This window comes from Delphinapterus leucas, chromosome 1 (assembly GCF_059928025.1).
Source record: "Delphinapterus leucas isolate spDelLeu-1000000601 "Yukka" chromosome 1, BTC_Dleu_Yukka2, whole genome shotgun sequence".
Lineage (NCBI taxonomy): Eukaryota > Metazoa > Chordata > Mammalia > Artiodactyla > Monodontidae > Delphinapterus > Delphinapterus leucas.
In genome coordinates this window covers 79,560,203-79,587,075 of record NC_143129.1, presented here as the reverse complement: position 1 = coordinate 79,587,075, position 26,873 = coordinate 79,560,203, and the positions used below count along the sequence as shown (strand labels likewise).

General features: G+C 50.2%; 3 protein-coding genes across 3 annotated transcripts; all 3 read right to left on the bottom strand.

The window, feature by feature from the left end:
* Positions 1-16,163: 16,163 nt before the first annotated feature.
* Positions 16,164-17,558, bottom strand: LOC111167118 (protein S100-A6). The gene is made up of 3 exons (XM_022559579.3): positions 17,439-17,558; positions 16,747-16,905; positions 16,164-16,381 (listed from the first exon to the last, which is right to left on the bottom strand). The coding sequence occupies exons 2-3, from the start codon at positions 16,882-16,884 to the stop codon at positions 16,247-16,249; spliced, it is 273 nt and encodes a 90-aa protein (XP_022415287.1). The 5' UTR covers positions 16,885-16,905; positions 17,439-17,558; the 3' UTR covers positions 16,164-16,246.
* Positions 17,559-18,596: 1,038 nt separating this feature from the next.
* LOC111167006 (protein S100-A5) lies at positions 18,597-23,248 on the bottom strand. The gene is given in 3 exon segments (XM_089915240.1): positions 18,597-18,861; positions 19,822-19,977; positions 20,379-23,248. Coding segments are annotated over 3 exon segments (498 nt in total). The 5' UTR covers positions 20,587-23,248; the 3' UTR covers positions 18,597-18,727.
* Positions 23,249-23,317: 69 nt separating this feature from the next.
* LOC111167005 (protein S100-A4) lies at positions 23,318-25,858 on the bottom strand. The gene is made up of 3 exons (XM_022559358.2): positions 25,780-25,858; positions 24,685-24,840; positions 23,318-23,616 (listed from the first exon to the last, which is right to left on the bottom strand). The coding sequence occupies exons 2-3, from the start codon at positions 24,823-24,825 to the stop codon at positions 23,452-23,454; spliced, it is 306 nt and encodes a 101-aa protein (XP_022415066.1). The 5' UTR covers positions 24,826-24,840; positions 25,780-25,858; the 3' UTR covers positions 23,318-23,451.
* Between the last annotated feature and the right edge of the window lie 1,015 nt (positions 25,859-26,873).

Genomic DNA, 26,873 nt, shown 5'->3' with positions numbered 1-26,873 from the left:
CTATGGAGGACTTTCTAGGAAGGAGGTGAACCAGAAACACAATGTCTTTACCTATCAGAAGAGGCCGGGGTTGGTCAGAGACAGGAGGGAAGCAGGGCGTTGGCAGGGCTGCTATCGGTTTCCCACCACATCCCCCAAAGAGGTAGAGGGCAAGGCGCTTGGCCTTCACCTTAACCCAAGTGAGAACCACTCAGGACATGGGCCGTGTCCTGTGGACACTTAAACTCTCAAGGGAAGAGGCTGGCTGCCCCAAAGCAGGTATGAAAAGATGCCTGTGAAGGGATGAGGTTACCCTCCCCCCAGTGGCGGGGCAATTGTCAAGGTCCTGTGGCTAGATGTGGACCCCACCAAAGGGGCCGACCTCCAGGACAGAGGGACCCCAATGGAGAGTCTGCTTGGAGACTTCCGCTGGAAGTCAGGGCAGAGTGGAGGTGGGATGCTGTAAAGGATCAGCTGAAGGGGGGCGCTCTGATGAACCCACAAAATTACCTCCCCCCCGAGACAGTCAACATTTGAACCCCCGCCCGTGAGGACTCCAAGGCCAGATGATGACCCCTTGTCTCTCCCGTCTCTGCCCCCGAGAAGGGCCAGAGGAGACACGGTGAGCAGGGAAGGAGGGTGAAAGGGCCGGTGGGACCAGTGAAGAGGCAGGCCGACATCCAGGCCCCCAAGGGGCAGGCCGGGCACTTTCACTGGGATAAGAGACTTTGGACTGAACTTTTAATTTCCCGGAAATCAAGAGCTGAGTGACTAGAAAGGCTGTAGGACCTGCAAGATTTCATCCAAGGATAGAGAAGAGTAATGGTAGAAAGCAGGTTTATTGGAGAGTATTTGGAGAGAATAGAGATCTGTTTCCGTCTGCGCTTCACTGAGTGCTGTGCATTCTCTACGCTGGTTGTGTTTCGCAAAGCACCTGCTCTATGCCCCGCAAGGTGCTGGGAATGAGAGACACAGCAGTGAACACATCCAGGGTTCCTCGTGCCCTGCCGGAGTTCACGTGAGAGTGGAATTCTGGGCCTGTGTCCACCCACAGCTGTGTCTCCCCACCACCCCCTGTCTTGCCGAGAGACTAACTCTCGGGTTTAAGTTCAAAGGATTCATCAGCAAGATAACCACTTAATTACACTTAATTAAGAGATAAGAAAGTTTATTAGGTTAATTATAAATTGTAGCACAAAGATAAGCAAAATGGTAAGAAATAAATGTATATACAATCACCAAATTGGGGAAACACCTACATCCGGATCCAAGCAGCGCTGGCAAGTCCCTGAAACGGCAGTCCGGAGTCCCAGTTGGAAGGTCCCAAGCGGTGTGTCCACCCCACAGGTGAGACTTCAGAGTACTGCTCAAAGGAGTCCTTTTAACGCCAAGCCACAAGCTGATAATCACCAGCTTATGCGCAAATATGCAGCTCTGGCTGTTATCAGAAATGCTTTGCTCTCCAGTCGTACGTCTCCAAATGTTCGCTGATCCTGGGAAGTGGCCAGATTCCCAAGGCCCAGGAAGCTTCGTGACTTACTCCCTCTCTTATCTGTCGGTTCTCGGGCTTGCTAGGTCGTTTCTACTGACTTACACATAGTCCGGCAGTTTAGCACCTTCAGGGTCTTTGTCTGGTCAAAGGCCTATTACTGCCTCTGAAGCCTGACCGAGACTATTAACTTCCCCAGCACCCCTGAGCAGCAGGACTGAGCCCTTTCCGTATTCCTGAGCAGGTGACTCATGGATACCCTCTGCTTGCCATGTACAGACGCGGAACCCACATGTTGGGCTTGATCTCAAATAATCAATGCTTCCCTCCTCCTGCCTCAGAGCTGAACGTGTCCTCCAGCTCCAGGATTTGTGCGGATCCGAGTCCTACATAAAAAATTCTTCTGCAGGTCCCCACCCCTAGCCCTTTATCCCACAACCTTCCACAGTGTGGAAGTGTGTTCATCCATGCAACAAAGATTTATGGGACACCTATTATGTGGCAGACCCTGTGCTAAATAAAGATGAGGGGACTTCCCTGGTGGCGCAGTGGTGAATCTGCCTGCCAGTGAAGAGGATGTGAGTTCGAGCCCTGGTCTGGGAAGATCCCACATGCTGCAGAGCAACTAAGCCTGTGAGTCACAACTACTGAGCCTGTGAGCCACAACTACTGAGCCAGAGTACCACAACTACTGAAGCCTGCATGCCTAGAGCCTGTGCTCCACAACAAGAGGAGCCACCAAAATGAGAAGCTCACACACGACAATGAAGAGTAGCCCCCGCTCACCACAACGAGAGAGAGATGGTGTGCAGGAATGAAGACCCAATGCAGCCAAAAATAAATAAATAAATAAACAAATTTTTAAAAATAAAGATGAGGATGACACGGTCCCTCACTCTGAGTAGCTCCCAGTGTGAGTATCAGGAGAAGGGATGGAAGGAAGGAGAAGCAGAGGGGGACAGGCTTGTAAACAGATGTTCGTATCAATACTACTATGTAATAGGACTAGTATAGAGGTGTGTAGGGGCTGCTGTGGGAGATAAGAGTAGGGACCTGAGATATCACAAAGGAGGTGACATTTGAACCTGAAGTGGGTTTCCCAGGAGACAGAAGAAATTGCACGAACAAATCATGGAATGGACGTGGCAAGATCAGACCAAGGCAAGTGTCCAGCATGTGTGCAGTGCTCCTTTCTACCAGCAGAGGGTGTCCTTACAAGGGCACCAATCCCATCCTGAGGGCTCGACTCCCATGACTTCATCCAAACCCAATTATTTCCCAGAGGCCCCAACCTCCAAATATCAATACCATCATATTGCGGACTAACATATGAATTCGGGGGAAACAAACATTCAGTCCATAGCAGAGGTCAATATAGGATTTTAAGCTACTGAACCAGCTTTATTTGCCAGAAAGACAAATTTGACAGCAATGTTGGACAAACTGGGTCTAACTCAATTTTTCCTTACACTGTGGGGCTGCGCATTAACAGGGCTGTGTGACTCAACCCTAAAGAGGAGCAGAAGGGTCTGGCTTCTAGTCCAAACATCTGGCCATCAGATTTTCCCAGGCAATCCCTTGGCAAAATCTCACCACCCCAGGCTCTCAGGCATCTCTCCTAGGCAGGACCACACTGAGTGGGGACTGAATGGTCAGCAGGGGGCATCAAAGGACTGGTGATTGGACAGTCACAGGGCTGGTCAGAGCCTTCCTGCCACGTGGTGAAAAGGGAAGCCTTCCAGGTTCCAGACCCTGGCACAGCCTGATCCCCTGGGCTCCATCATTCCCAGCCTCCTCCTCCCCTCGCCCCCGCTCCCATCCATACTCTGACCTCAAATAGGAGGTCAGAAAAGGAAGGAGGTGGATTTTTTTCCCCCAAATTCAGGGCAAACACACACACATACTTTTTTTTAAGGCTCTTCCCAGTTTCTTAGAGAAGTTTTTACTCACCAAACTCAGCAATTTCCTGATCAAGTTTTGGATCATACTTTTGTGTATTCCTAAACTAACACCGTGGCTCTGAGCTATGAACAAGGACGCTTCTCAGAACATAAAATCACAAGCCAGGGCTGGGCGAGAGCCCCGGAACTGATTCTGATCTGGTAATAATTCCGCACTCTTGAGAGTAACTCACAAGCTAAAAACTGTATTTAGTAATATAGTTACCACAGGTGACCTGCAGCTGGGAGGAGGAAAGGACACCCAGAAACCATCTAAATGTCCAAAATTAAGGAACATTACCAAATGTTGAACATCAGCAGGAAGGAACAGTGTGTCGTCATTAAAATGGAAATTATACACTTGTAGGAAAATTCGGTAAGAAAGTAGAAATGGGGACTTCCCCAGTGGTCCAGTGGCTAAGACTCTGCGCTCCCAATGCAGGGGGCCCGGGTTCATTCCTAGTCAGGGAACTAGATCCCACATCCCACATCCCGCATGCTGCAACTAAGACCCAGAGCAGCTGAAATAAATAAATATATATATTTTTTAAGAAAAGAAAGTAGAAATGCTTGTCTCTTCTTTTTGCGGGGGAAGGGGGATGCATTAAAAATAGTTTTGACTCATTCCTGGAGGCAAACCTAGTCTTCCCCTCCCGCTGAGAGAGTGAGGGCAGGCAGAGGAGCTTCCCGCTTGGTTGGGAATTTGCTTGCTCACTTGTTTTAAAGAATAAGTGATTACAATGCCTGTTTTCTATATTTCCGTATTCTGGTATATTGTGTAACTTTTAGGTACCAAAATATTAGCATTTTTGTCCATATAGCAGCATTAATTCAGTATTTTTCAAAACCTGAACTCTTAACCATTTATGTAGTGAGATGTACCTAAGAATTTGAGAGGTACATAATGTAACCTATAGGTTACATTAAAATTTCAAATCAAACAAATGTTAACGCTATTAGAAAGCATTCTTCTATACCTCCATAATCTGCAAAAGGCGACAGAAAGTGGCAATCAACAAAGGAAAAATAATTCTCATTATCCCTGAGCAAAGGGTGTTGGACGTTTCAGTACTGAAATTGATACCAGTTCCTCTGCATTGTCATCCCTGTTCATAAATGAAGTAATTAAGGAAGGCAAAGCAAATTGAACATATGATCTTTAAAATAGAAACTGGCTTACAATTAACAACAAAGACCGCAGGCCCTGAAAAATATTCCAAAGCATCTCAAAGTTACTAAACGAGAAATGAGGTTATTAGAAGATGGAATCGGCTGTCCCTCACCCCTATCAATCTAGATGAAGATGACAGTGCTTTCAGTAGCTGGCAAACCGTCCACAAAATTACATTCACAGCTCAAGGACGGCACCACTGATGATGATTGCTTTTTAAAATTGTGCTATTTTTTAATTGAAATATTAGTATTATATTAGTTTCAGGTGTACAACATAGTGACTCAATTTTTCTATACATTACAAAATGACCACCACAATTAGTCTAATTACCATCCGTCACCATACAGAGCTATTACAATATTATTGACTATATTCCCTATGCTCTACGTTACATCCCCATGACTTATTTATTTTATAACTGGAAGTTTGTGCCTCTTAATCTCCCTCACCTATTTCGTTCATTCTCCCCCCATCTCCCTCCCTTAGCAATCACTAGTTTATTCTGTCAGAGGGGAAGAAATTTTCCTCTGCCCTTCTAGGTTCTTCTGGCTGGTCTAAGAAATTAAACTGACATGAGACAGGTTAACAGGAAAAAAATCAAACGAAAAGTTAATAACATATATACATAGGAGAAACCCAAGAAAACTGAGGAACTCACCAGAATAGGTGAATCGTGCACCTTAAATACCATCTTGAGCTAAAGACAAAAGAGGAATCGGGGGTAGTGATTTGGGACTTCAGCGAGGAGGAAGGCGTTTCACAAGGAGATGGAAAAGCAGATGTTTGGTAAACAAATGTTTGCTGGGCCTTGCAGACAAAGCGACAGAGTGGACTCTGATATCCAGGCCCAGTGGAGCTTCCCCCACCACACCTAGCCCATATTCTTTGCACAAATCTCTGGTGATAGCTCTATTCTAGATTCTTTAGGCAGCTAAGGGGGAGGTTTCCTGAGACTTCTGATTCTTAAAAATGATCATCCTAATCTAATCCTCATGCCAAAGAGATACATTTTAGGGGGCAAATCTTGCTCCCCTCCAGTCCCACCTTTGAAATCTCTTTTAAGAAGTTTCATAGACCAGAAGTTGAGTTGATCAGTTGCTTTATATCTCATTGAACCGGTCTCTTAGTCCTGACAGTAGGTCAGTTCAGTTACTCATTTCAAGAGGCTGTAATGCAGGTGGGCTCTGAAGGTTAGGGCTTTAGAGTCCAAGCAATCAGGTATTTAAAAAGAGGCATTTCTGTGCAGAAAAAGAAAAACAAAGCTTAATGATTGGAGCAAATTTTCTGAGTCCTGAGAGTTGCCAGTCGAAAATTTCTAGATGTCAGGGCTGAAGCATCTTTTGCAGTTTGAAATATCTCTGGTGATGTCATCAGGTACTCAGGTAAACTTTCTGAGTGGCTTACACAGCAGCAGGCACAAAGATTGTCTAAACATGGGCTATTGCGGGGGTCTCCCTTAAGCTTATATCAAGTTGTTCAGTTTCCATTTGCAGGACTTCAGGAAAAGGGCCACTTTAGTTCTCAATGATTCCAAGTCAAAGTGGGAGAAAAAGTGGAAACATTAGTTTGGAGAGCTGGAGCCAAATATTTGAGGAAACTAGAAGAATTCAGAATCCAGTCTAGTTTACTGATCTTGATCTTTTGTTAGTATTTTTATGAAGCCATCAGCTTTTTCATTAGAGCTCTGTAATTTCTTACCTAGTTCAGTGGTATTATCTAAAAGTCATCAGAGGGACTTCCCTGGTGGCGCAGTGGTTAAGAATCTGCCTGCAAATGCAGGGGACTTTATTACCCACTTTGTTGGGGTTTTATCATAAATAGATGTTGAATTCTGTCAAAAGCTTTTCCTACATCTATTGAGATGAACATATCATTTTTATTCTTCCATTTATTAATATGGTGAATCATGTTGACTGATTTGTGGATATTGAACCATCCTTGCATCCCTGGGATAAATCTCACTTGATCATGGTGTATGATCTTTTAATGTATTGTTGAATTCAGTTTGCTAATATTTTGTTGAGGATTTTTGCACCTATGTTGCTCATCAGTGATATTGGCCTATAATTTTCTTTTTTTTATGGTGCCTTTATCTGGTTTTCATATCAGCAATGCTGGCCTTATAGAATGAGTTCAGAAGTGTTCCATATTCTTCAATATTTTTGGAATAGTTTGAGAAGAATAAGTGTTAATTCTTTTTTATTTTTTTATTTTTAATATTATTATTTTTTTTTTTTTGCAGTACGTGGGCCTCTCACTGCTGTGGCCTCTCCCATTGCGGAGCACAGGCTCCAGACACACAGGCTGAGCAGCCATGGCTCTCACGGGCCCAGCCGCCCCGCGACATGTGGGATCTTCCCATACCGGGGCACGAACCTGTGTCCCCTGCATCAGCAGGCGGACTCTTAATCACTGCACCACCAGAGAAGCCCTGATTCTTTTTTAAACGTTTGGTAGAATTCACCTGTGAAGCCATCCAGTCCTACACTTTTGCTTGTTGGGAGTTTTAAAATTACTGATTGAATTTAATTACTGGAAATAAGTCTGTTCACATTTTCTATTTCTTCCTGATTCAGTCTTGGGAAATTGTACATTTCAAGAAATTTACCCACTTTTTCTCAGTTGTCCATTTTATTCACATATAATTGTTCATAGTAATAAGATTGTGTTTTTTTAAAGATATTTCATCTTCCTTTTTTCAAGTTAAGTTTTCTTTATATTTATATAGTGTTTGGTTTACTTTTTGAATAATATTTTATTAATTTTACCTACTAATTTAGATTGGAAGAATAATGCATCTTTATGTTTATATTTGAAGTTTTTGCTTTTATATGACACTTTGTCATGTGTTTCTAATTTTTTGAAATATTTTAATACATAATTCCAGTGTTTTTAATGTTATAAATTCTGAAAACTTTTACATAGACTACAAGTATTCAACCCCATATTTTAATAATGTGCACAATAAAAACCAAAACACAGGTATTGATATTTTGCTCTCATATAACAATCATTAAGAATGAGTTTTCCTGGCTCAACTGGTTTTTCTGTTGCTATGAATTTAAGGTACAGTTAGAACAGAGTTTCTGGGGTAAAGGAATGAAAATGGTGGGAGGGAGCTTGGCGGAGCCAGGGAAAAATGAGAGAAGGAAAGTGGAGTCTGCAGTGTGGGTACCTGGGGAGAGCAGAACTGAAGGAATTGTCAGGGAGTCAGCCATTCATTGTCCAGGGGGTGCTGGGTAACAGGGCTGAGGGAAGGAACCATGCAAAGGGCCTTCCATGAGATGGGGTGGAACCTAGCCCCTGCTGGCTAACCCTTCAGTATTCACACCATCAGCACCCAAGGTTCAAGTCTTCCTGTGAGTGAAAACTTCCTTCTCTGCACCAAGCACCCTACCAGCTGACCACCCAGCGAGGAATGCCTGGCCAGTGACAGTCATCACTCTGCCACAGCTGTACACACACACACTCAAACACACTCACACACTCAAAGAACAGATTTCCATAGCACCTCTAGGACAACTGTACAACCAAAGAGCACCCCAGGACATCTAGTGGGGTGGTGGAGAGGAGCTACCTCTGCTACACCTGGAAGAATAAAGAATTGAAAGCAGAGTCCCAAACGGATATATGTACACCCATGTTCATAGCAGCATTATTCACAATTGCTAAAATGTACTAGCAACCCAAGTGTCCCGCAACAAAGGAATAGATAAACAAAATGTGGTATATTCAAATAATGGAACATTATTCCGCCTTAAAAAGGAAGGAAATTCTGACAGATGCTACCACATGGATGAAATCTGAGGACATCATGCTAAGTGAAATAAAACCAGTCCTAAAAGTACAAATACTGCATGATTCCACTTGTACAAAACACTTAGTCAAATTCATAGAGACAGAAAGCAGAGCTGGGGAAAGAGGGGGGATTGGGAATTACTCTTTAATAGATACAGAGTTTCGATTTTACAAAAGATGAAAAGAACTACGGAGATGGACGGTAGAGATGGCTGTGCAACAATGTGAATGTATTTAATACCACAGAACGTACACTTTTCAAAGGTTCATTTTATGTTATGTGTACAGCATACCTCATTTTATTGGGCTTCACTTTATTGCACTTCACAGATATCGTGGTTATTACAGACTGAAGACTTGTGGCCACGCTGTGTCAAGCAAGTCTATAGGCCCAATTTTTCCAAGAGCATTTGCTCACATCATGTCTCTGTGTCACATCTTGGTATTTCTCATAATATTTCAAACTTTTCCATTATTATTATATTTGTTATGGTGATCTGTGATCAGTGATATTTGATGGTAAGCTTGCAAAACGATTATGACTCGCCAAAGACTCAGATGATGGTTAGCATTTTTTAGCAATAAAGTATTTTTAAATTAAGGTATGTACATTTTTTAAGCATAATACTATACTAATAGACTAATAGTGCAAACGTAACTTTTACATGCACTGGAAAACCAAAAAATTTGTGTGACTCACTTTATTGTTATATTCGCTTTTTTGCGATGGTCTGGAACCAAACCTGCCTTATCTCCAAGGTATGCCTGTATTTTGCTATAATTTTTTTCAACTGGGAAAAAAAAGTGAGGCCAGGAGAGATTTGACACAGAGGAGGCAGTGCGACCACAGAGGCAAAGACTGCAGACACAAGTGGTGCAGACACAAGTCAAGCAACGCCAGCAGCCACCAGATGCCGAAAGGGACAACAAACCAATTTTCCCCTAGAGCCTTTGGAGGGAGTGTGGCCCTACCCACAACCCCTTGATTTCAGACGTCTGGCCTACAGGACTGTGAAAGAATAAATTTCTGTTATTTTAACCCCCCTCCAAATCCTCACTGGATTGTACACTTTAAAAGGGTCAATTTTATGATGCATGAATTATATCACAATAAAGCTTTTGTTTGTGTGTGTGTTTTGGCTTTATTTGGTTTGGTTTGTTTTTTTCCCCAGCTTTATGAGACATAATTGACTCATAACATTGTGTATGTTCAAGGTGTACAAAGTGTTGGTTTGATAAATGTTTATATGGCAAAATGATGACTGCCATAGCATAGCTACCACCTGCATGCCCTCACATAGTCACCCTTTCTTTTTTGTGGTGAGAGCATTTAAGATCTACTTTCTTAGAACATTCAAGTACTTAATAACACAGTATTGTTAGCTATAATCATCATGCTAGACATTAGAGCCCCAGAACTTAAACTCACAACCCTAAGTTTAGATCCTTTTGACCCTTTGCCTAACATCTCCCCATTTCCCCCAACCCCCAACCCCTGGTAACCACCACTCTATTCTCTATTTCTCTGAATTCTACTTTGCTAGATTCTACATATGAGTAAGAACATACTGGGTTTGTCTTTCTCTGTCTGACATCTCACTTAACATAATGCCCTCAGGGTCCATCCATGTTGTCACAAATGGCAGGGTTTCCTTTTCTCTCATGAAGGAATAATACTCCATTGAGTATATATCCATTGAACGTCCCTTAGATTGTTTCCAGATCTTGGCTATTGTGTGTAATGATGCAATGAACATGGGAGGCCAGATGTCTCTGTGAGAGCCTAATTTCTCACAGAGAAACACCTCAACAAAGCTGTTTAAGAGAGAAAGAGACAGAGTTTCCCTGGTGGCGCAGTGGTTGAGAGTCCGTCTGCTGATACAGGGAATACAGGTTCGTGCCCCGGTCTGGGAAGATCCCTATATGCCGCGGAACGGCTGGGCCCGTGAGCCATGGCCGCTGAGCCTGACGCGTCCGGAGCCTGTGCTCCACAAGGGGAGAGGCCACGGCAGTAAGAGGCCCGTGTACCACACAAAAGAAAGAAAAAGACAAGGCTATCTTTTCTTGGGCTTTTTGGTTTTTTGCCCTTGCCTTTTGTCATGCGGGGATCTTAGTTCCCCGATCAGGGATTGAATCAGTGCCCCCTCCATTGGGAGAGCAGAGTTTTAACCACTGGACCACCAGGGAAGTCCCTAGGCTATTTTTTTCTTGTAATGAAAATACTCTCTGGGTGAGATGCTGGCCTCTGGGTGCAGGGCACCCATTATACACAGAAGGCACTGTGCCCAGGGCCCCGAAAACATTTTCATTTCGTTTAAAAGTACAAGAAACCTGAATATATAATATGAATATATAATAATGAAACCATCTTGGTTCACAAAATATTTTTAATATTTTCCTATGGAGGAAAAATTCCACAGAGGCAAAAGTACCTAGAGCCCATGGAAGTCAAAAGCAGGCTTGCTCCTAGGTAATTTGTCGGGAAATCGGTCACAGCTGTCACACGCTGCAGAGAAAGAAGTGGGATTGGGACTCTGATCAGCGTCCCCACTCCTAGGTGTAGAACTGCCCCCCCAACCCAGAAGCCCCAGAGCAGGCAGAGCCTGGCATAGGAAAGCTCCATTAGCTTCCAAAGCGCCAAGGGCCTAAACGCTGGGACACCTTATATAAGAAGAGCAGTGGGATGTCCTAAGGGATGGGTGTGGCAACTTAGCGTTTGGAGGCTTGAAGAACTGTGGGTGGGGGAGACCTCCACGGAGGGAGCATCCTGCAGGTCTCCCCACCTGAAAGCCCTACACTGACCTGGAAGCAGGAGAACCTTCTGATGCTGTGAGTGTAGCCTTCTTGAAGAGAGGCGTAAGGGGGTGCCTCAGGACCCTCCCCAACTTTCCCCTTCCCTCTGGACAGAGGGCTGGGTTGCTCTCCCCTAGATTCTGGGAGGACACAGGCAGGGCACTCAGAGGACAGGGAAAAGGGTCTGCTTGGGCATCCCACTGAGCAATGGCCAGTGGCTGACCCTACACACACCCCACCTCCCCTTACCCATCTCCCTTTTCAGGCTCCTCTGGGTCTGTCCCTGCTCACCAGCTGGACTAGGTCCGCAGGTTAAGTCCCAAAGTGCCAGGAAGACTGGGGTGTTTGCTCCAGGAGTGCCATCACAGGCCTCCTGGCCACCCACCCAGGTGCCAACCTGGGGCCTGCTAGCCTCTACGACTCCACCCCCGCCACACATCCAGCAGACCCTACCTGTTCATCTTTGGGCACCTGCCTGCCCTCTTCCTGCCACCCCACTGCACTCCAGGTCAGATCCTCACTGTCCCACCTGCAGTGGCCAGCAGCTTCCTGGCCTCTTCCCCAGGGTCCAGATCTCTTTGAAGTCCAGGCCTTTAACAAATCACCACTCTATTCAAAACCTTCAATACCCACCGCACACCCATAGCTTAGAGGCAGGGCTTTTAAACATTCCCTGGAACCCTTTCTTAAAAGAAAACATAATGCAGGAGGCTGGTCCACGAAAAATACAGAACTCTGGCTAAAACAGGGTAAGTGGCCAGAAGCTGTCCTGTCTGAGCCACCACGCCACCATGGGCAAGCCCCTAAGCTACCTCTGAGAACCCACTAGAGCTCTTGTAGTTCAAAATCAACTAGATCCTATCAGACTGGCTAAAACTTTTTCAAACGATACTGCCTAAGGCTGTCCAGGATGCTGGATCATTTACCACTAATGGGAAGTGTGAATTGTTACTGCTGTTGTGGAAAGTAATATAGCAATAGCTATTTAAACTAAGTATGTATATGCCCTTCAAGCCAGCAGTTTCACTCCTGGGATTCTGTACTAAATAAATAAAACCATCAGTCCTTAAGAATGTGTATACAGAGATGTTTATTCAGCAATATTATTATTGCTTGTAGTGAAAAAGTTGGGGGTAGGAAATGCCCACCACTAGGGAAATAGGAAATGATCAGATAAATTTTGGTGCTTCTGTACCGTGGAATAACCTACAGCCATTAAAAAGAAGGATTTAGGGCTTCCCTGGTGGCGCAGTGGTTGAGAGTCCGCCTGCCGATGCAGGGGAGACGGGTTCGTGCCCCAGTCTGGGAGGATCCCACATGCCGCGGAGCGGCTGGGCCCGTGAGCTGTGGCCGCTGAGCCTGTGCGTCCGGAGCCTGTGCTCCTCAACGGGAGAGGCCACAGCAGTGAGACGCCCGCGTATTGCAAAAAAAAAAAAAAAAAAAAGAAGGATTTAGACCTCTACCAGTTGACTTGAAGGGATTTTCGTGATATATTGTTAAATTGAGAAAACATAAAATGAGAGAAATATATATATATATATATATCATGATTCCATGTTTATAACGCAACTACATCATACACGTCTTGTATGTGGAACTATATTTATACAGTTTTTTAGAAAGCTATGGAATAAGGCATCCTAGTTTATTAACACTGGTTATTTGAGTGCAAGAAAATAAAACTTGTCAGTGAATTTCTCAGTGCCCCAGTACAAACCCTAGCCTCCTGGGACTCTTCACAGGCCTTGAGGATTAGACTCATAGCCATTTGTGTCGTTAATTGCTTGATCCAAAAGGATAATAAAACTTCTCTTGTTTCCCAAAGAGAGAGAGTCAAATGCTTACCACCTGCAGTAGGTCCCAAGGTTAAGCCCCAAGGAGCTCAGGAGACCTGAAAGCTCCTCTCTAGGTATTTATACTTCAAAAGGGATGAAGACTCAGAATTTAGAGATCTCTAGGACCTAAAAACTGGAGACTCCTGGAGCTATCTGGTTCCTAGAGAAATTTTATTTACATTCCAGAGAGTGGTGTTAGGATTTAGCACCGCAACATTCCCAAGGAGACCCTTTCAGAAGGAGAGGAGAGCCGGTTCCCTTTCCCTCTTTATAAGTAGTGAAAAACCATCTTTCCTTGTCACTTGCCTTTGAATGTCTGGTCCTTGAATGAGACCTAGCCCAAGATAAGACCCAGGCCAAGGCAGCCCTGACTCACTGATTATTTCTATAAGTCATTTTGTACACTCTCAATATGTGATTAAAACATTTAAGAGAAAAACATGAAGAAGAAATGGCCAAACTATGTCATGATGTGATAAGCACTAATGAACTGGCAAAGGGAATGGAGAGGGCCCAGCTCTGAATTTAGTTTGCCCTGGGTGGAAGCACTTAATCCTCTATTGGTCTTTTCACTTGTTCAACAGGGTTAATAATATATACTACACATAAACCTTCTGAGCATCACAAAAGAATGGATATGAAAGTGCCTTGTAAAAATAAAAGTGCTATACAAACGTACAGTGGCTTTATTCCCGACAGTATCAGATATGCTTGGCAGAGAACAAAGAGCTACATACTGTGACTCAGTCCAAAACCCGCCCCAGCTTACAGACATGGGCTGTGGTGCTGCTCTTTCAGCTTCCTGGGTGTCAGGCTGACTAGGTTGTAGGATTAATGCCCATTTATGCACAGCGAGGGAAAAAGGAGCCTCAGCGAGGGGCATGGAGGAACGCAGAGCCACTTCCACCAGTGGCCTGGATCTGCCTCAGCAAAGGGACAGGGTGTGAAGCCCCCAGCTCACATCTGCACGTCTCCGTCTGCCCTAAGCCCAGGCCCCTGTTCCACAGAGTGAACTAAAGGCCTCATTTCCATTACATCAGTTGGAGGCAAATGCAATAAAAAGTGACCAGTCTGTGCCCCCTCCACACACAGTCCCACCCTTTGAGTAGAGCACCCACCATGTTCCATTGTAAATACTGCTTCCTCCCACCATCCCTCAAAAAAGCCTTAAAGACCACACCCTCAAAGCAAACAAAAGATTTGCTACATGTTTGGGAGTTTGTTTTATCTTTTAAATCCGTGTTCCTGTTCCTCTCCACTATTATGGAAAGGCAGCCGCTAAAGGACACGCCTGTTTATTTAGCAGGTGAACTGTGCACGTTTACCGATTCTCCTAAAGCTCTCGGCCTGCCCACCCACCAGAGCTCCCTGCAGATGTATGACCGAAGGCCTTGTCTGAGCAGCCCCTCCCTGGGCAGGGCAGTAGGTCTTCAGCCACTGAAATGACCCCTCCTCCCTCTTTGTACGAAGGTCTTCTAGGCCCTGAAAGCGGGAGGGGCGGGGGACAGGGTTCAGATTGTTTGTCTTTGCAAACCGCCTTCCTTTCATGGACTTGCTCGTGGCACGTGCGTCTTAGGTAAAGGCTGCGTTGCGAGTTGCTTTATTGGGGGGTTAATTGCTGGGAGCCAAAAGATCCCCCGGCTGACATTTCCAGAGCACCAAGTGGCGTTTCCCTCTTCACTGGAAGGGCTCCACCTTGGCTCCCTCCGCCACTGGCCCCTCCCTAGGGGTTCGAGAAAACCAACCACAACGGCCCCGCGGCGTCCTGCTCTCTGTCCACACGAGGGCGCTCGCTCCACGCCCCACTATGCTGGCCGCCGCGACGCCGGGAAGGTATCTTTGGGAGGGCGGATAGAGCCAAGGCTTGGACACGGCTGTGCAGACCGGGAGCTCAACCTGGGTCCCTTCCTGGTTCCCAGCTGTGCCAGTCCCTAGTCCCTGCGGGGAAGGAGAGGCCACTAGAGGGACGCCAAGAGGTGAGGCTTCCAGCCCTCTTGGGACTGTTGGCTCATCCCCACCCCCTGGAGGAAGAAGACTCAATTCATCGGAGTTGGGCCCCCTGGGAAGTGGGGAGGTGAGTAAGAGGGGAAGGAGGATATGGTCTCCCTCTGGCGTCCCCAGAGCCTACAGAGGAACTTGCCTGGCATACGCTAGGCCTGGAGGGGACAGAACTGCCCCATGGCCCTGAAACACAATTTACCCGCTTCCCCTACCCGCCTGCCTGAAAACGCTAATGCAAACAGTGAACTCAGACAATAATTCAGACAATTAGTCATTTTCCCTGATGGAGGCTGAGAGCCAGGCTTGGCTCTGGTGGAATACCTGGGGTGATTCTTTCTGCTGAGGCTGTAGGGATGGGCTGGCTCAATATTGACAGAAAGGCTTGAAGGCGCAGGTGCCCAGCCCCGGAGACCCCACCACTCCACCCCGAGGACCCTCAGCCCACCCCTTTCATGAACACCCCATGAGTCATGTATTCGCACAGCTGCCAGCTTCTCAGCCCACCACCCCTGGCACAAAGGACCCTGTCCCTGAATGCAGGGACGGACTCTTAAAGCGTGCCTCCCACCTTGACCAACCAGGGCATAGACAGCAGAATCGAACTCAACCATACAGCGTCCGTCTGCAGTGGTCTCCGACAGAATAGCAGAACACTCCCGGCCAGGCTCTGGGAATGCCAGATATGCCTCCTCTGCCCCCATTTCACTGTGGTGAGAAAGTGGACCGGCCCCGCCCCAAGGCCCTTCTGGCCCTTCCCCTCTCACCACGCCCAGAGGAAAAACACGTCTTTGTCTTCAGAGACCCTGCTAGGACTATCTCTGCCACACTCTGGACTCATCACAGCCTGGCTCAAGCACCATTTCCTTCTCCAAGCCCATCTCAGAACCCCTTTCACGGGGGACCACTTGAGCCTTTCCTTAAGATGGCTTCACCCAGAGTGGGCATCTTTTTCTAATTCACATAAAGGCAACTTAATGAGCTCACAACCGCTTTGTTAGGGTGCATCCGCCATTTTGTGGACCCTCCCACCAGCTCCCCTGGCCTGGTGAGTCACTGAGTCACTCCCAGGGGTAACTGTGAGAAAACCCTCTGGTGGCGATGTAGCACCAAGCAGAGGAGGAAACGGAAATCATTGGGAAGCCAGGACACAGGGATAGATTTAACCAAAAAAAAAATTTATTGTACAATTACCCACCACAGGCCAGCTAGAGGGTGTCTCCACCTTCCCAATTTATTTTCAGCCCCGGAGGATGTCATTGTAGATCATGGCCAAGGCCCCCAGGAAGGTGACATATTCTTGGAAGTTCACCACCTGGTCCTTGTTCCGGTCCAGGTCGTCCATCAGCTTTGCAATTTCAGCATCCTGCAGCTTCTAACGTGTTAGAATGGGAAATCCAGACTCAATGGTTTTGAGACCTTGGGTTCTCTGCCTTTCCCCCTCCCAGGCAGCCCCCTCTCATACAAATGGCTCTGTGCTCACTTGTCACCAAAGATCCAAGCCCACTTTGGGTTCACTTGGCTTTACTTCTCCTCTGTTCCTCACTCAGGAGGAGTGAATACCAGGCTACTAGTTTCCCCAGCCCCTCAGGGGTGTGGACCAGCGGTCCGGTAAGGCACATGGTCTAGGGCCCCAGAATGTGGGTAAGCCTGAGTCATGCACCTGGCACCTCACCCTCTCCGAATCCTGCTTCTAAAGGGCGAGAGGTGGGGAGAGGGGGCCTGGGGAGGCTCACTCACCGTGCCAATGGTGAGCTCCTTCTGGATCAGCTCCTTCAGTTCACTCTTGCTCAGGGTGTTCTTGTCACCCTCCTGACTGGAGTACTTGTGGAAGATGGTCACCAGGAGGCCAATAGCCTGATCCAGGGGGCACGCCATGGCTGAAGGCTGGGCTCAGAGCTGAGGGCAGAGAGGCTGCTCAGAGCCCTGGGTAGCAGGGCCTTCTCACTCACCCACACCCCCCAACTCCCTTTGACTACCCGTGCCAAACCACTAAGTGTCAGGAGACAGCCCAGGGCTTGTAGAGGAGGGAGAGGGCAGAGTCTAAGGCCAAGAGGTGAGTGCCCTACAGAGGACCAGAGCAGAGGTGGTTCAAGAATTCTAAGGAACAAAGAACCACAGCTGAGAACTGTCTTCCAGGGGTTCCAAGAAAAGTTGGGGAATATGTTGTGAGTGAGGGTGGAGGCTGCACACCCAGCCCTACACACACACAGCCTCACAGGACCACACACTGCGGCACGGACACACCCCGGGACACACTCTCCCAACCCCAGAAGGGCCACAGTGGGGAGCCGCCCCACCGGATGCCTTAGCCCGGGGCCGGCCCGGCCGCTCCCGCCTCTCCCTGCCGGCCCCAGTCTGGATGCGGGCGGACTAACCCGGGGCGGGCCGGCCCCGAAGGACGGGGGCTGCCCTGCCTAGCGAGGACTCACCGCGGCTGCAGCGAAGCGAGAAGGAGCGGCCGAGGGGGATGGCCGTGTGGCCAGCCCGCCAGCCTTATAGCGGCGCTTCCGGGAGGCCGGCCGCCCACTGCCCGCCCGCGCCCCACCCTGCCCGCCCTTTACACAACATCCTCGCCCCAAAACTTTCCACGCCTCCTGCCCCGGGGCTGTTCGGGGCTCCGCGGGGCGGGGGCGCCGAGGGGAGACCGCGGCCAGCCCAGTGACCTCGAGCTCCCACCTAATCTCCAAAACTCAGTTTGCCCCCCCGTCGCGATGTGACAAGAGGAGGAGGCCGAGAGCCGGGCAGTGTCAGAGTGTGTGTGTGTGTGTGTGTGTGTGTGTGTGTGTGTAGGGGAAAGGGCGGGGAGAAGGGTGCCGCTCCCCGGCGCCGGGGGAAACGGGGGCGAACCCTAGATGAAGGACGGGGAGCAGCCAGTGGTCTACAGGATACGATTTAAAGGACACCTAGAACACACATCCCCCCAGGGGAAAATACCACCACCCTCGATCCCTTCCCCCATCCCCCCACCTGAATTCCACCCGCAGCCTCTTGCCCATTAAAGTGCGCACACACACCAGAGTCAAGCCCTGTAAGTGTCATTAGTTATTTACCCTCCAATGCAAAGTCTGTCAGATCCTCTCCCAAGAAAGGATTTTGATACGGAGAGGGAGGTGGGGAGAGCAGAAAGCCCTGGATCCCAGAGATGATGGTAGGGCTTGTTGCTGGGGGGGAAACGGAGGAGAAGGAAAGGGGGCCGGTGTGCAGGTCAAGGCCAGACTCCCCCTTCTTACCAGTGTCCTCAGTGGGGGCCTCCTGTGAGCTGGTGGCAAGTCAGAGTGGCCTGTCCACCACTACCCTCAGGGACCGCACCCCAGCCACCCCCAGTGTCCTCACAGAGCACTTTCCCCCTTAGCTTTCTCTGCATATTTGCAGCACTCCCTGGAGGCAAGCAAAAGCCTGGCCCCACTTCCTCATTTTCCTGGAGGGCCAAACTAAGCCTGGATAAGATTAGTCACGTCTGCACTGAAGAACAGGAAGTGGGGTGGAAACCCAGAAAGCTGCCCACCCACTTAAGGAGAAGCTCTGCCTGGTCCCACCCCACCCCCAGCCAAGGTGGACAAGAATGTTCCAAACCAGCCCTGGACGCCTGGAATCAAAAACCTTTATTTCCTCTGCTGGAAGGGAAGGCTGAAGCAGGGTCCATCTGGGAGGGAGAGGAAGGCAAGGGGCTACGGAGGGTCTGTGAGAGGAGCTGCAGGGGCCAGGGGCCAGGGCCCAGTCATTGGTTGTCCGCCAGGAAGAAGTCGTTGTAGGCCACACACAGCGTGGTTGGGAACACCGAGTACTCCTTTTTTTGTTTGTTTTTTTGTTGGTTTTTTTAATAAATTTGTTTATTCGTTTATTTATTTTTGGCTGCGATGGGTCTTCATTGCTGCGCACAGGCTTTCTCTAGTAGTGGCGAGTGGGGGCTACTCTTCATTGCAGTGCGCGGGCTTCTCATTGTGGTGGCTTCTCTTGTTGCAGAGCACAGGCTCTAGGCACGCGGGCTTCAGTAGTTGTGGCACACAGCTCAGTAGTTGTGGCTTGTGGACTCTAGAGTGCAGGCTCAGTAGTTGTGGCACCCAGACTTAGTTGCTCCACGGCATGTGGGATCTTCCAGGACCAAACACGTGTCCCCTGCACTGGCAGGTGGATTCTTAACCACTGCTGCATTAACTGTAATAATAACATAATGACTACCTTATAGGCCTTTCCCTTTGTCAGTTGCTTCCCTCCCACCATCTCCATCTGGTAAGAATCTGTTCTTCCCCCTTCCAAACTGTGTTCACAAACTAGTAGAAGGATCCTTTTGGTTCCCGTGTCAGCACCAGCTGAGAGCCCCAGACGTGCCGGGTACATAGAGGAGAGCCAGGCAGGGGCCCTGCCCTTGAGCTGTGCACAGCTGACCTGGACCCCTGAATCACCTCGCCCACCCCCACTCCATCCCTTGCACAGCCTCCACAGCTGTGAGAGCCATGCCTCAACATGCAAGTTTCCTTGATCTCCTTCTCTAAACCTTCGTGCACGCTGAGGTCCACCCTCCAGACACTGCCCGTCTCCATTCCCAGTGAGACCTGACTCATCCCCAGGCGCGGCCCAAGATGTTCACCCTCTTCCTTGGGTCTCTGTCTGTACCCTTTGGCCATCCTGTCCTTGCTGAGACTAGTGTAGCCTGCGGGTAGGTGTGTATCCCCTCATGCTGGGCCTCCCACCTCATGCTGGGAAGCCCTCGGGGGTGGCATCAGTGCTTCCTCTTTTTTTCCGTCCCCTCCCCCACAGTGCCCACGGAGCACGGAGCACTGGGACTCTGGGGTGCAGGGGAGGGACCGACACCTACCTCACCAAGACACAGGTCTTTCTCGATCAGTTCCTTCAGCTCCTTCCTACTCAGAGTCAGTTTGCTGCCCTCTCTCCCTGAATATTTATGGAAAGTGGTGACCACAGTGGTCAGGGCCTTCTCCAAAGACGTCTCCAGCATGGTGTGCAGTTCTGGGGGCTGAAGGGAAAGGAAAAGATCCCATTGCCCAGGAAGCTGGACCTTCTGCTTCCCCCCAGCACTAGCCCACCTCCAAGCCTCTCCCTCAAGGACCAGCTACTGGAACCCACGATGAGATCAAAATCTACCAAGCGGACCCCAATGTCTCAGGACAGGCTGTAGTGAGAACCAAGGCAGACTTGGATCAGCCGGAGCAGTGAGACTGACCAGGCCGGAAGGACACTGCACACTCTCCCACTTAGGAGATGTTGAAAAAGGGGCCTAGGGACAGAGGGGTGACAGGATGGCCTCCCCAAAAGAAGAACTGGTGACAGATGGTGGAGCCAGTGAAGGGTCAGGATTTTCTCCCTGCCCGATCCATCTTGGGCACTCATTTTCCAGAGGCCGTCCTCACCCAAGTCACCCTCCTCGGCCCGGGTCCCTGAATCACCTAATATCAGGGAGTGTCCCATTATAGAAGTGGGGGACAGGGCAAAGAGAGAGTCCAGGGGTTGGAGGAGGCTGGGGCTGGAACTGGAAGGTAAGATCTCAACAGGAAGTCGGGGAGGGGTGCCAGCACTTGTCCAGCTGGTCACCAGCCTCTGGCCCAGAGAACTGTACATACAGACCAGCCACGAGGCAGTGAAGGGGGTGGGCCTATTGAAACCTCCAGGGTCATTCTGAGAGCTGGATCCAGAGGTTGGGTCTGAATGGGGCCCCGCAGTCCATCAGCACAGCCACACCCGCCCAAGAGAAGAAGCAGCTGGAGCTCCTGTGACTCAGACTTGGAAACCACTTCCCTCTTAGGCAGGAAGGAGCCAACACCCAAGAACCTGGGGGCTACAGGTAAATCTGTGTTGAGTCCGGAGCAAGGAAAGGAGGAAGAAGCTGCTGCCTCTTACCTACAGACCAAAGCCCACCTGACGATTCTTGAACTGGACCTGAAATTCATCTCTTACCACCCCAAACCCTCAGCCTCTCCCCACTGCCTGGAGACTCAACCAGGACCACAGTGGAAGGCGAGGCCTCTGGGCATCTGCAGCAGCATCCTGGCTGGTTCTGATCCCCACCTCCACCCCCAGGGCCACGATTCCAAATACTCTGCCCTCTTCTCTCCAAACACGTGCCCACTCATCGGTCCCGGCCTTCCTTGGCGGAGGTCACCAGAGCTAGTCACCCTGTGGCCTCATCGCCCAGCTTGCCCCACCATATAAATGAGCAGGGAGATGAGAAGGACTCACCAAGGAAGGAGAGAGCCAGAGAACTCACGCAGCAGAAGCAGGCTCCCTCCCGCTGGTCTCTGACTTTAATTCCCTTGCTCCAGTCCCCAGGGAACCAGGGAAGAGAGAGGGCCAATAAGAAGGGGCCGGAGACAAGGAGGCCCAGGTCAGAGCCTCCTGGGACACAGGTGGGGAGAAACCCCCTCTGCCAATCTCACCTTCCTTGTTTCCAAACAAGGATGGGACGAGGGGGCACACTGAGTTTACCACGGCACACACGTCTTCAGTCCTGGAAGCTTTGTCTTCCCAACCAAAAATCAGAACTCACCATCTGATGGGTCAACAGCCAGGCTCCCTGGAAAGAAGATTCAGGAGGTACGGGACAAATGCAGGGTGTCCACCCATACCCTAGGCCACTCTCCACATTGGGGCCCTCCCACCCACTCCAAAAGCAGAACGGACATCTCAAGATGGGAATCAGTGGGGGAAGATGTTTCCTGCCAAGGGCATAGTCAAGGTCATCAGCAAGTATGGAACCTAAGATTTTTAAAAGGCTTTTCAATGAATGATTTCTTCTAAACCTCACTCATCACCATGGGAAAGAATTGTCAGAGACTCTTGGAGTGGAGAGCTGAGAATCAGGGACTGAGGCAGAGATCAGGGAAGGATAGGGCTGGGTGATGGGGTAGAGGCTGTGGACTGTGGGGAACTGGTTCAGGGTGCAGAAATGACCAGGGTGGGGATCAGGGAGAGTTGCTTGTATCCTAGGAGAGACTCAGACATTGTTCTACCACCAACCAGTCCAAGTATGAGAAAAGAATGGAGCTAGGGGCTTAGCACCTATTGCTGCTGCAGCCCCACCCTAGCCTGCCTGGGTGGTCCCCACTGCCCCCCACTCCACTCCCACCCCCAGCTGCCAAGGTAGAGAGGCAGCAGGGACTGGTCGCTAAGCAACAGGAGTTTCCGAAGTAGGGAGTGATGCAGGAGGAGGCCCAGGGGAGGGCACTCCGTGGAAGATGGGCAGACTGGGGCTGGGGGGAGGGAGAAGGGGGAAGTGGCAAACTCTTTCCTGGATCAAAATTCTACCCAAGTCTCTATAGTCACACTCTGAGGGAACATCTGAGTCACCTACCCCACTCCTCTGAAACTTGAGACAAAAACACAATGTGATGAGAAGGAAAGGGGAAAGCTAGAAAAGTCAAGGGAACCAGACCTTCCCTGCCTCTGGACCTGCCCTCTACTCACCTCTTCCTTGAAGATCCCTGTACCACCCAGGCATGACCTGGAAACTAACCACAATCCCACCCACTGCAGGCTAGAACTGTTGGCTTCAACCTAAGGAGAACTAATACCATGCCTGATATTTTCTGGGGGGAAAAAAATCTCAACTTCATTTATCGGATCCCTATGCCGGGAATTTTGTCTCCAAAACTATGGTCACCTCCCACCACCTCCCTCCCTCCCACCCCAGCCACTATCCTCCCCTCATCCCTCCCAAGATCCTTTGTCCTCCTCTGTTGGAGCATGACTGCTAACTGGTAATGAATCCCATCCTAGGGCCCCTGGGACAGAGATGGGCGTTAGGGAAGGATGATATTCTCATGCTGTGGTTTCTCTTCCTCCACATCACCTCCTTGATCTGACTGTGGAATGGTAGGATTCATCCATCCCTGGGCTTTGAAGCCAGGGCACTGGAAGGGGTGGCAGGCAGCACCTGGGCCGTAAATGTCAGGACTGAGCCTTCCTCCCCATCCCACTGTGGCCTCACTACTTCCTCCCCATGACTCAGCCCTTCCCCCACCAACCCCCCACCCCCAGGGCACCCACACTCCATTCCGGACCCCAACCAGGAGCAGATGTGATCTTCGATCCCATCCCAGCCTCACTCAGAGGTCCTGCCAGAGGCAATGTTGGGGAGGTGGGATGGTTGAGTGCCCTGGCTAAGATCCCACCGTTCCAAGCCTCTGGGGGTCCCTTTCCCTGCCTTCCGCTCCATCCACAGTCAACTCTGTCCCCCACACGTGTGCACAGTCACCCACATCCATCTCCCACCTTCTCTGGTCTGCTCTCCACTTGCCACAAAACCGCAGCTCAACTCCCAGCGCCCCCAGAGTCTCTCAGACCATCAGCCTCATAGCTTTCAAGAATCTTTATTGAACTTGTTTAGTATCGTGCTCACATCTGGAGAAACCAGTGTGAGGCGCTGTGCCCACCGCCAACAGGGAAGACCCCAGCTTGCAGGCCCCGCCCCGCACATCTGAGGAGACTTCATTTCTTCCGGGGTTGCTTATCGGGGCAGCCTTCGAAGAACTCGTTGCACATCATGGCGATGCAGGCCAGGAAGACGCAGTACTCCTGGAAGTCCACCTCGTTGTCCTTGTTGCTGTCTAGGTTGCTCATCAGCTTCTGGAATGCAGCTTCATCTGTCTTTTTCTGCAGGAAGAAGAGGCTGCAGGTAGAAACTAGAAGTCGGGGCCGGGCAGGGCAGGTGTGGGAGTGGCCAGAGCTAGGACTAGACCAGGTTTGCACCTCCAGATGGGAGCCCAAGGAGGCTTAGCCACTCCTTGGGGGACCCAGCTTTGGACCTCTAGCCCTGGGGGCTAGGCTAGAGCTGGAGGAAGGCCACCCCTCAGACAAAGAAGTCTTGAGTACCTGGGTACAACTGGATAAAGGGGACCACAGCATCTTCTGCCAAGGTCATTTTAAGAATCCAATTAGACAATGGTCATGAAAGCAATGTATAAACTGCATAAAGGTTGATACGGATGGCATCTGTGATTGCTCAGGGGGAGTCTGTAGGTGTATGAGGGTCTCCATAACTGTGTCTTCACATCCACAAGCCAAAGAGAAACTCAAAAATGGTTTGGGGTTGGGGGGATAAATTAGGAATATGGGATTAACAGATACACACTACTATATATAAAATAGATAAGCAACAAGGATTTACTGTATAACATAGGGAACTATATTCAATATATTGTAATAACCTATAATGGAAAAGAATCAAAAAATATATATGTGTATATATAACTGAATCACTTTGCTGTACACCTGAAACTAACACAACATTGTAAATTAACTATACTTCAATTTAAAAAAAAAAGAAGACACACAATTTTCATACAATCGTAAAAAAAAAAAATTGTTCATTGCTGTAGTGATGGCAAGCGTCGGAACGTCCTGGCTCATGGACCTCGGCTTTATACACTGACTACCTTGGAAAGTTACGTAGCCTCTCTGAGCTTCAGTTTACCTCCAGTTAAGTTGTGCAAACACCTGGCAGAGTCTGACCCGTAGCCTACCAGCTTGTTCTCAGCCATCTTTCTGCAGAGAGCCAGGAAGTGAGCAGTGGGTGCTCACTGTGCTTCCACCCCAGGCAATCAGAGCAAGCTCTCTGCCCCGACTTGCCCGTCTCAGCAAGATGGCTGATGGACAGATATAGACGCCAGCTGTAGCTAATGCTTCGCAGAAAACAGGTGCCTCCCAGGCTGTATCACTCACCCCCAAGAAGCTGGGCAGCTCCCGGGTCAACAGCTCCTTCAGCTCAGACTTGTTGAGCTTGAACTTGTCACCCTCCTTGCCTGAGTACTTGTGGAAGGTGGACACCATCACATCGAGGGCCTTCTCCAGGGGGCACGCCATGCCGGCAGTCAGGATCTGGGGGCAGGGTCACAGAGACACCCTAATTTTCCCCACCCCACCCCCGGCTATGTATTCAGAATGCCCACCCCAATCCCATCCCTCAGGGAGCACTTGGTGCTCCCACCATAGAGGCAGCCCAAAAAGTGGGGTTCGGCTCCTGGCGGATGGGTGTGCACAATGGGAAATCCGTGCTTGGGGCAGCGAACCCCTGCAGGGTCCGGGGCACAGGCTCTGCGTTTCGGACAGCCAGCTCCACAAGAGCGCTTTCTTCACCCCTCACGCGGCCCATTCACTCCCACGCTCAGTCTACAGCAGCCCCACCCCAGCCCATTCTTCTCCCTCCAAGCGTTGGGCTGGGTCGTTGGGCTGGGCGAGGCTGCTGGCAGCCTGCCCAGGGCCCTGTAGCGGAAAAAAACAGTGGCCTAGCGCCTAGCGTGGGGAGGGGCAGGGTGAGGTGGCAGGGGCACAGATGCAGGAGGGATGGGGAGGCCACCCTCCCTTGGGTCAGGCTGCTGCGTGCAGGGCACAGCCTCCTAGGACACAACCAGACAAAAGCCTGCAGTCGCCTCCTGCCTTCACTGTGCTTCCTACGCCCCGTGAGTGTGCACGCACAGGCTAGGGCAACCCAGCAAACACAAGCCAACATGCATACCCCCTAGTCACACGCACCCCAAAACATACTACAGCAACAACGCGTGCAAGCCCCAGAATCACAGGACGGCTCCGATAGCTCCCCCTCAGCCACCTGCACACTTTTTGTTTTTTCTCTCTTGCATGCACACACACGTGCACGTGCACACACACACATCCCTCCCCAGAGCCTCCACATCGGAATCTCACATCTGGACCCACTTAGCACATCTGGCCCCCACCAGCCTCCCCTTCTCCTGCCCCAGCCTCGGCCTGACACCCCTTGCACACCACTTGCGTGCCAGCCATGCGACCGAAACTCACCAGGCCAAGAGAGAAGTGCCGAAGAGAGAGGGTTGGAGAGAGAGGAAGAGTGGGGGAAGCCCTGCAGTCTGACCTATTTATACCCCTGGCCAGGCCCTGCCCATGTCAGGGGATGGAGAAGAGCGGGAGACAGCCCTCCTATCCTGGGCCGATGTGGTAACGGCTACGGGTCCCTCCACCAGCCAGCCTGGAAACCCAGCTTCCTGCTGTGGGCACGCACACATGGACAATGGGAGAGCCCCAGTGGGCACGGGCAGGGGCCTCAGTGGGTGGGTGTGCGCAGCTCGGATTGAGTTTTAGGGAGCTGGGGGAAGGGCAGGCTGTGCCTGGGGCATGAGGGACAGGGAAGGGAGTGGTCCCACTGGGCAGCCGGCATAAAGGAAAGGGGATTAAGGGGTGGGGGGTGACAGGTGGGAGGTGGTCCTGGAATGGGGTTGCCCTGGAACGCAGGGAGGGGACCCCAGGTTCAGTGCTGGGGACAGCTCACACTGCCCTTCTCCCCTCCCAAGGGGGCTTTCTACCATGCTGAGTGAGGCCCAGGACAGGAGCTGGGGGGTCTGGGAGGGGGAACAGGCTAACACCCAAAGGAGGTGTCGGGACCCCCACAGACACATCTGTGGAGAAAGGACCTGGATGACGGAGTGATGGAATGGGGAGGGGGCGTCAGGCCTCGGGTCTCAGGGATCGACTGACGGGACCACGAGCACATGGGAAAGATGAGGGTGTCAGGAGGGGGATTTAGAGTTAGGATGGGCATCAGGAATGAAGAGGGCAGGTTGCGGTGGAAAGTTAGAGGTGATACAGCACAGAATGGGGGAGGCAGGGGTCAGGGGAACCTCTCAGGGTAGGGTATGAACTCAGGGATTGAGAGAGGGTCAGGAGAGGGGATGTGAAGCCCCTCAGGTGGCTGTGGCTTCAGGGAGGGGGTCGGCCTGCAGGTCTCCCCTTCCCCCTCCAATGTAGGGCACCCCCTACATCAGGGAGAAACACCCTAGTTGGACCTCAGACACCCTAATCCTATTAGTACTGCACTCTGGGCTCCCAAAGCCCCAGGCAGGGAACAGACCCAACCCCTCCACTATGGCCCTCCCCTC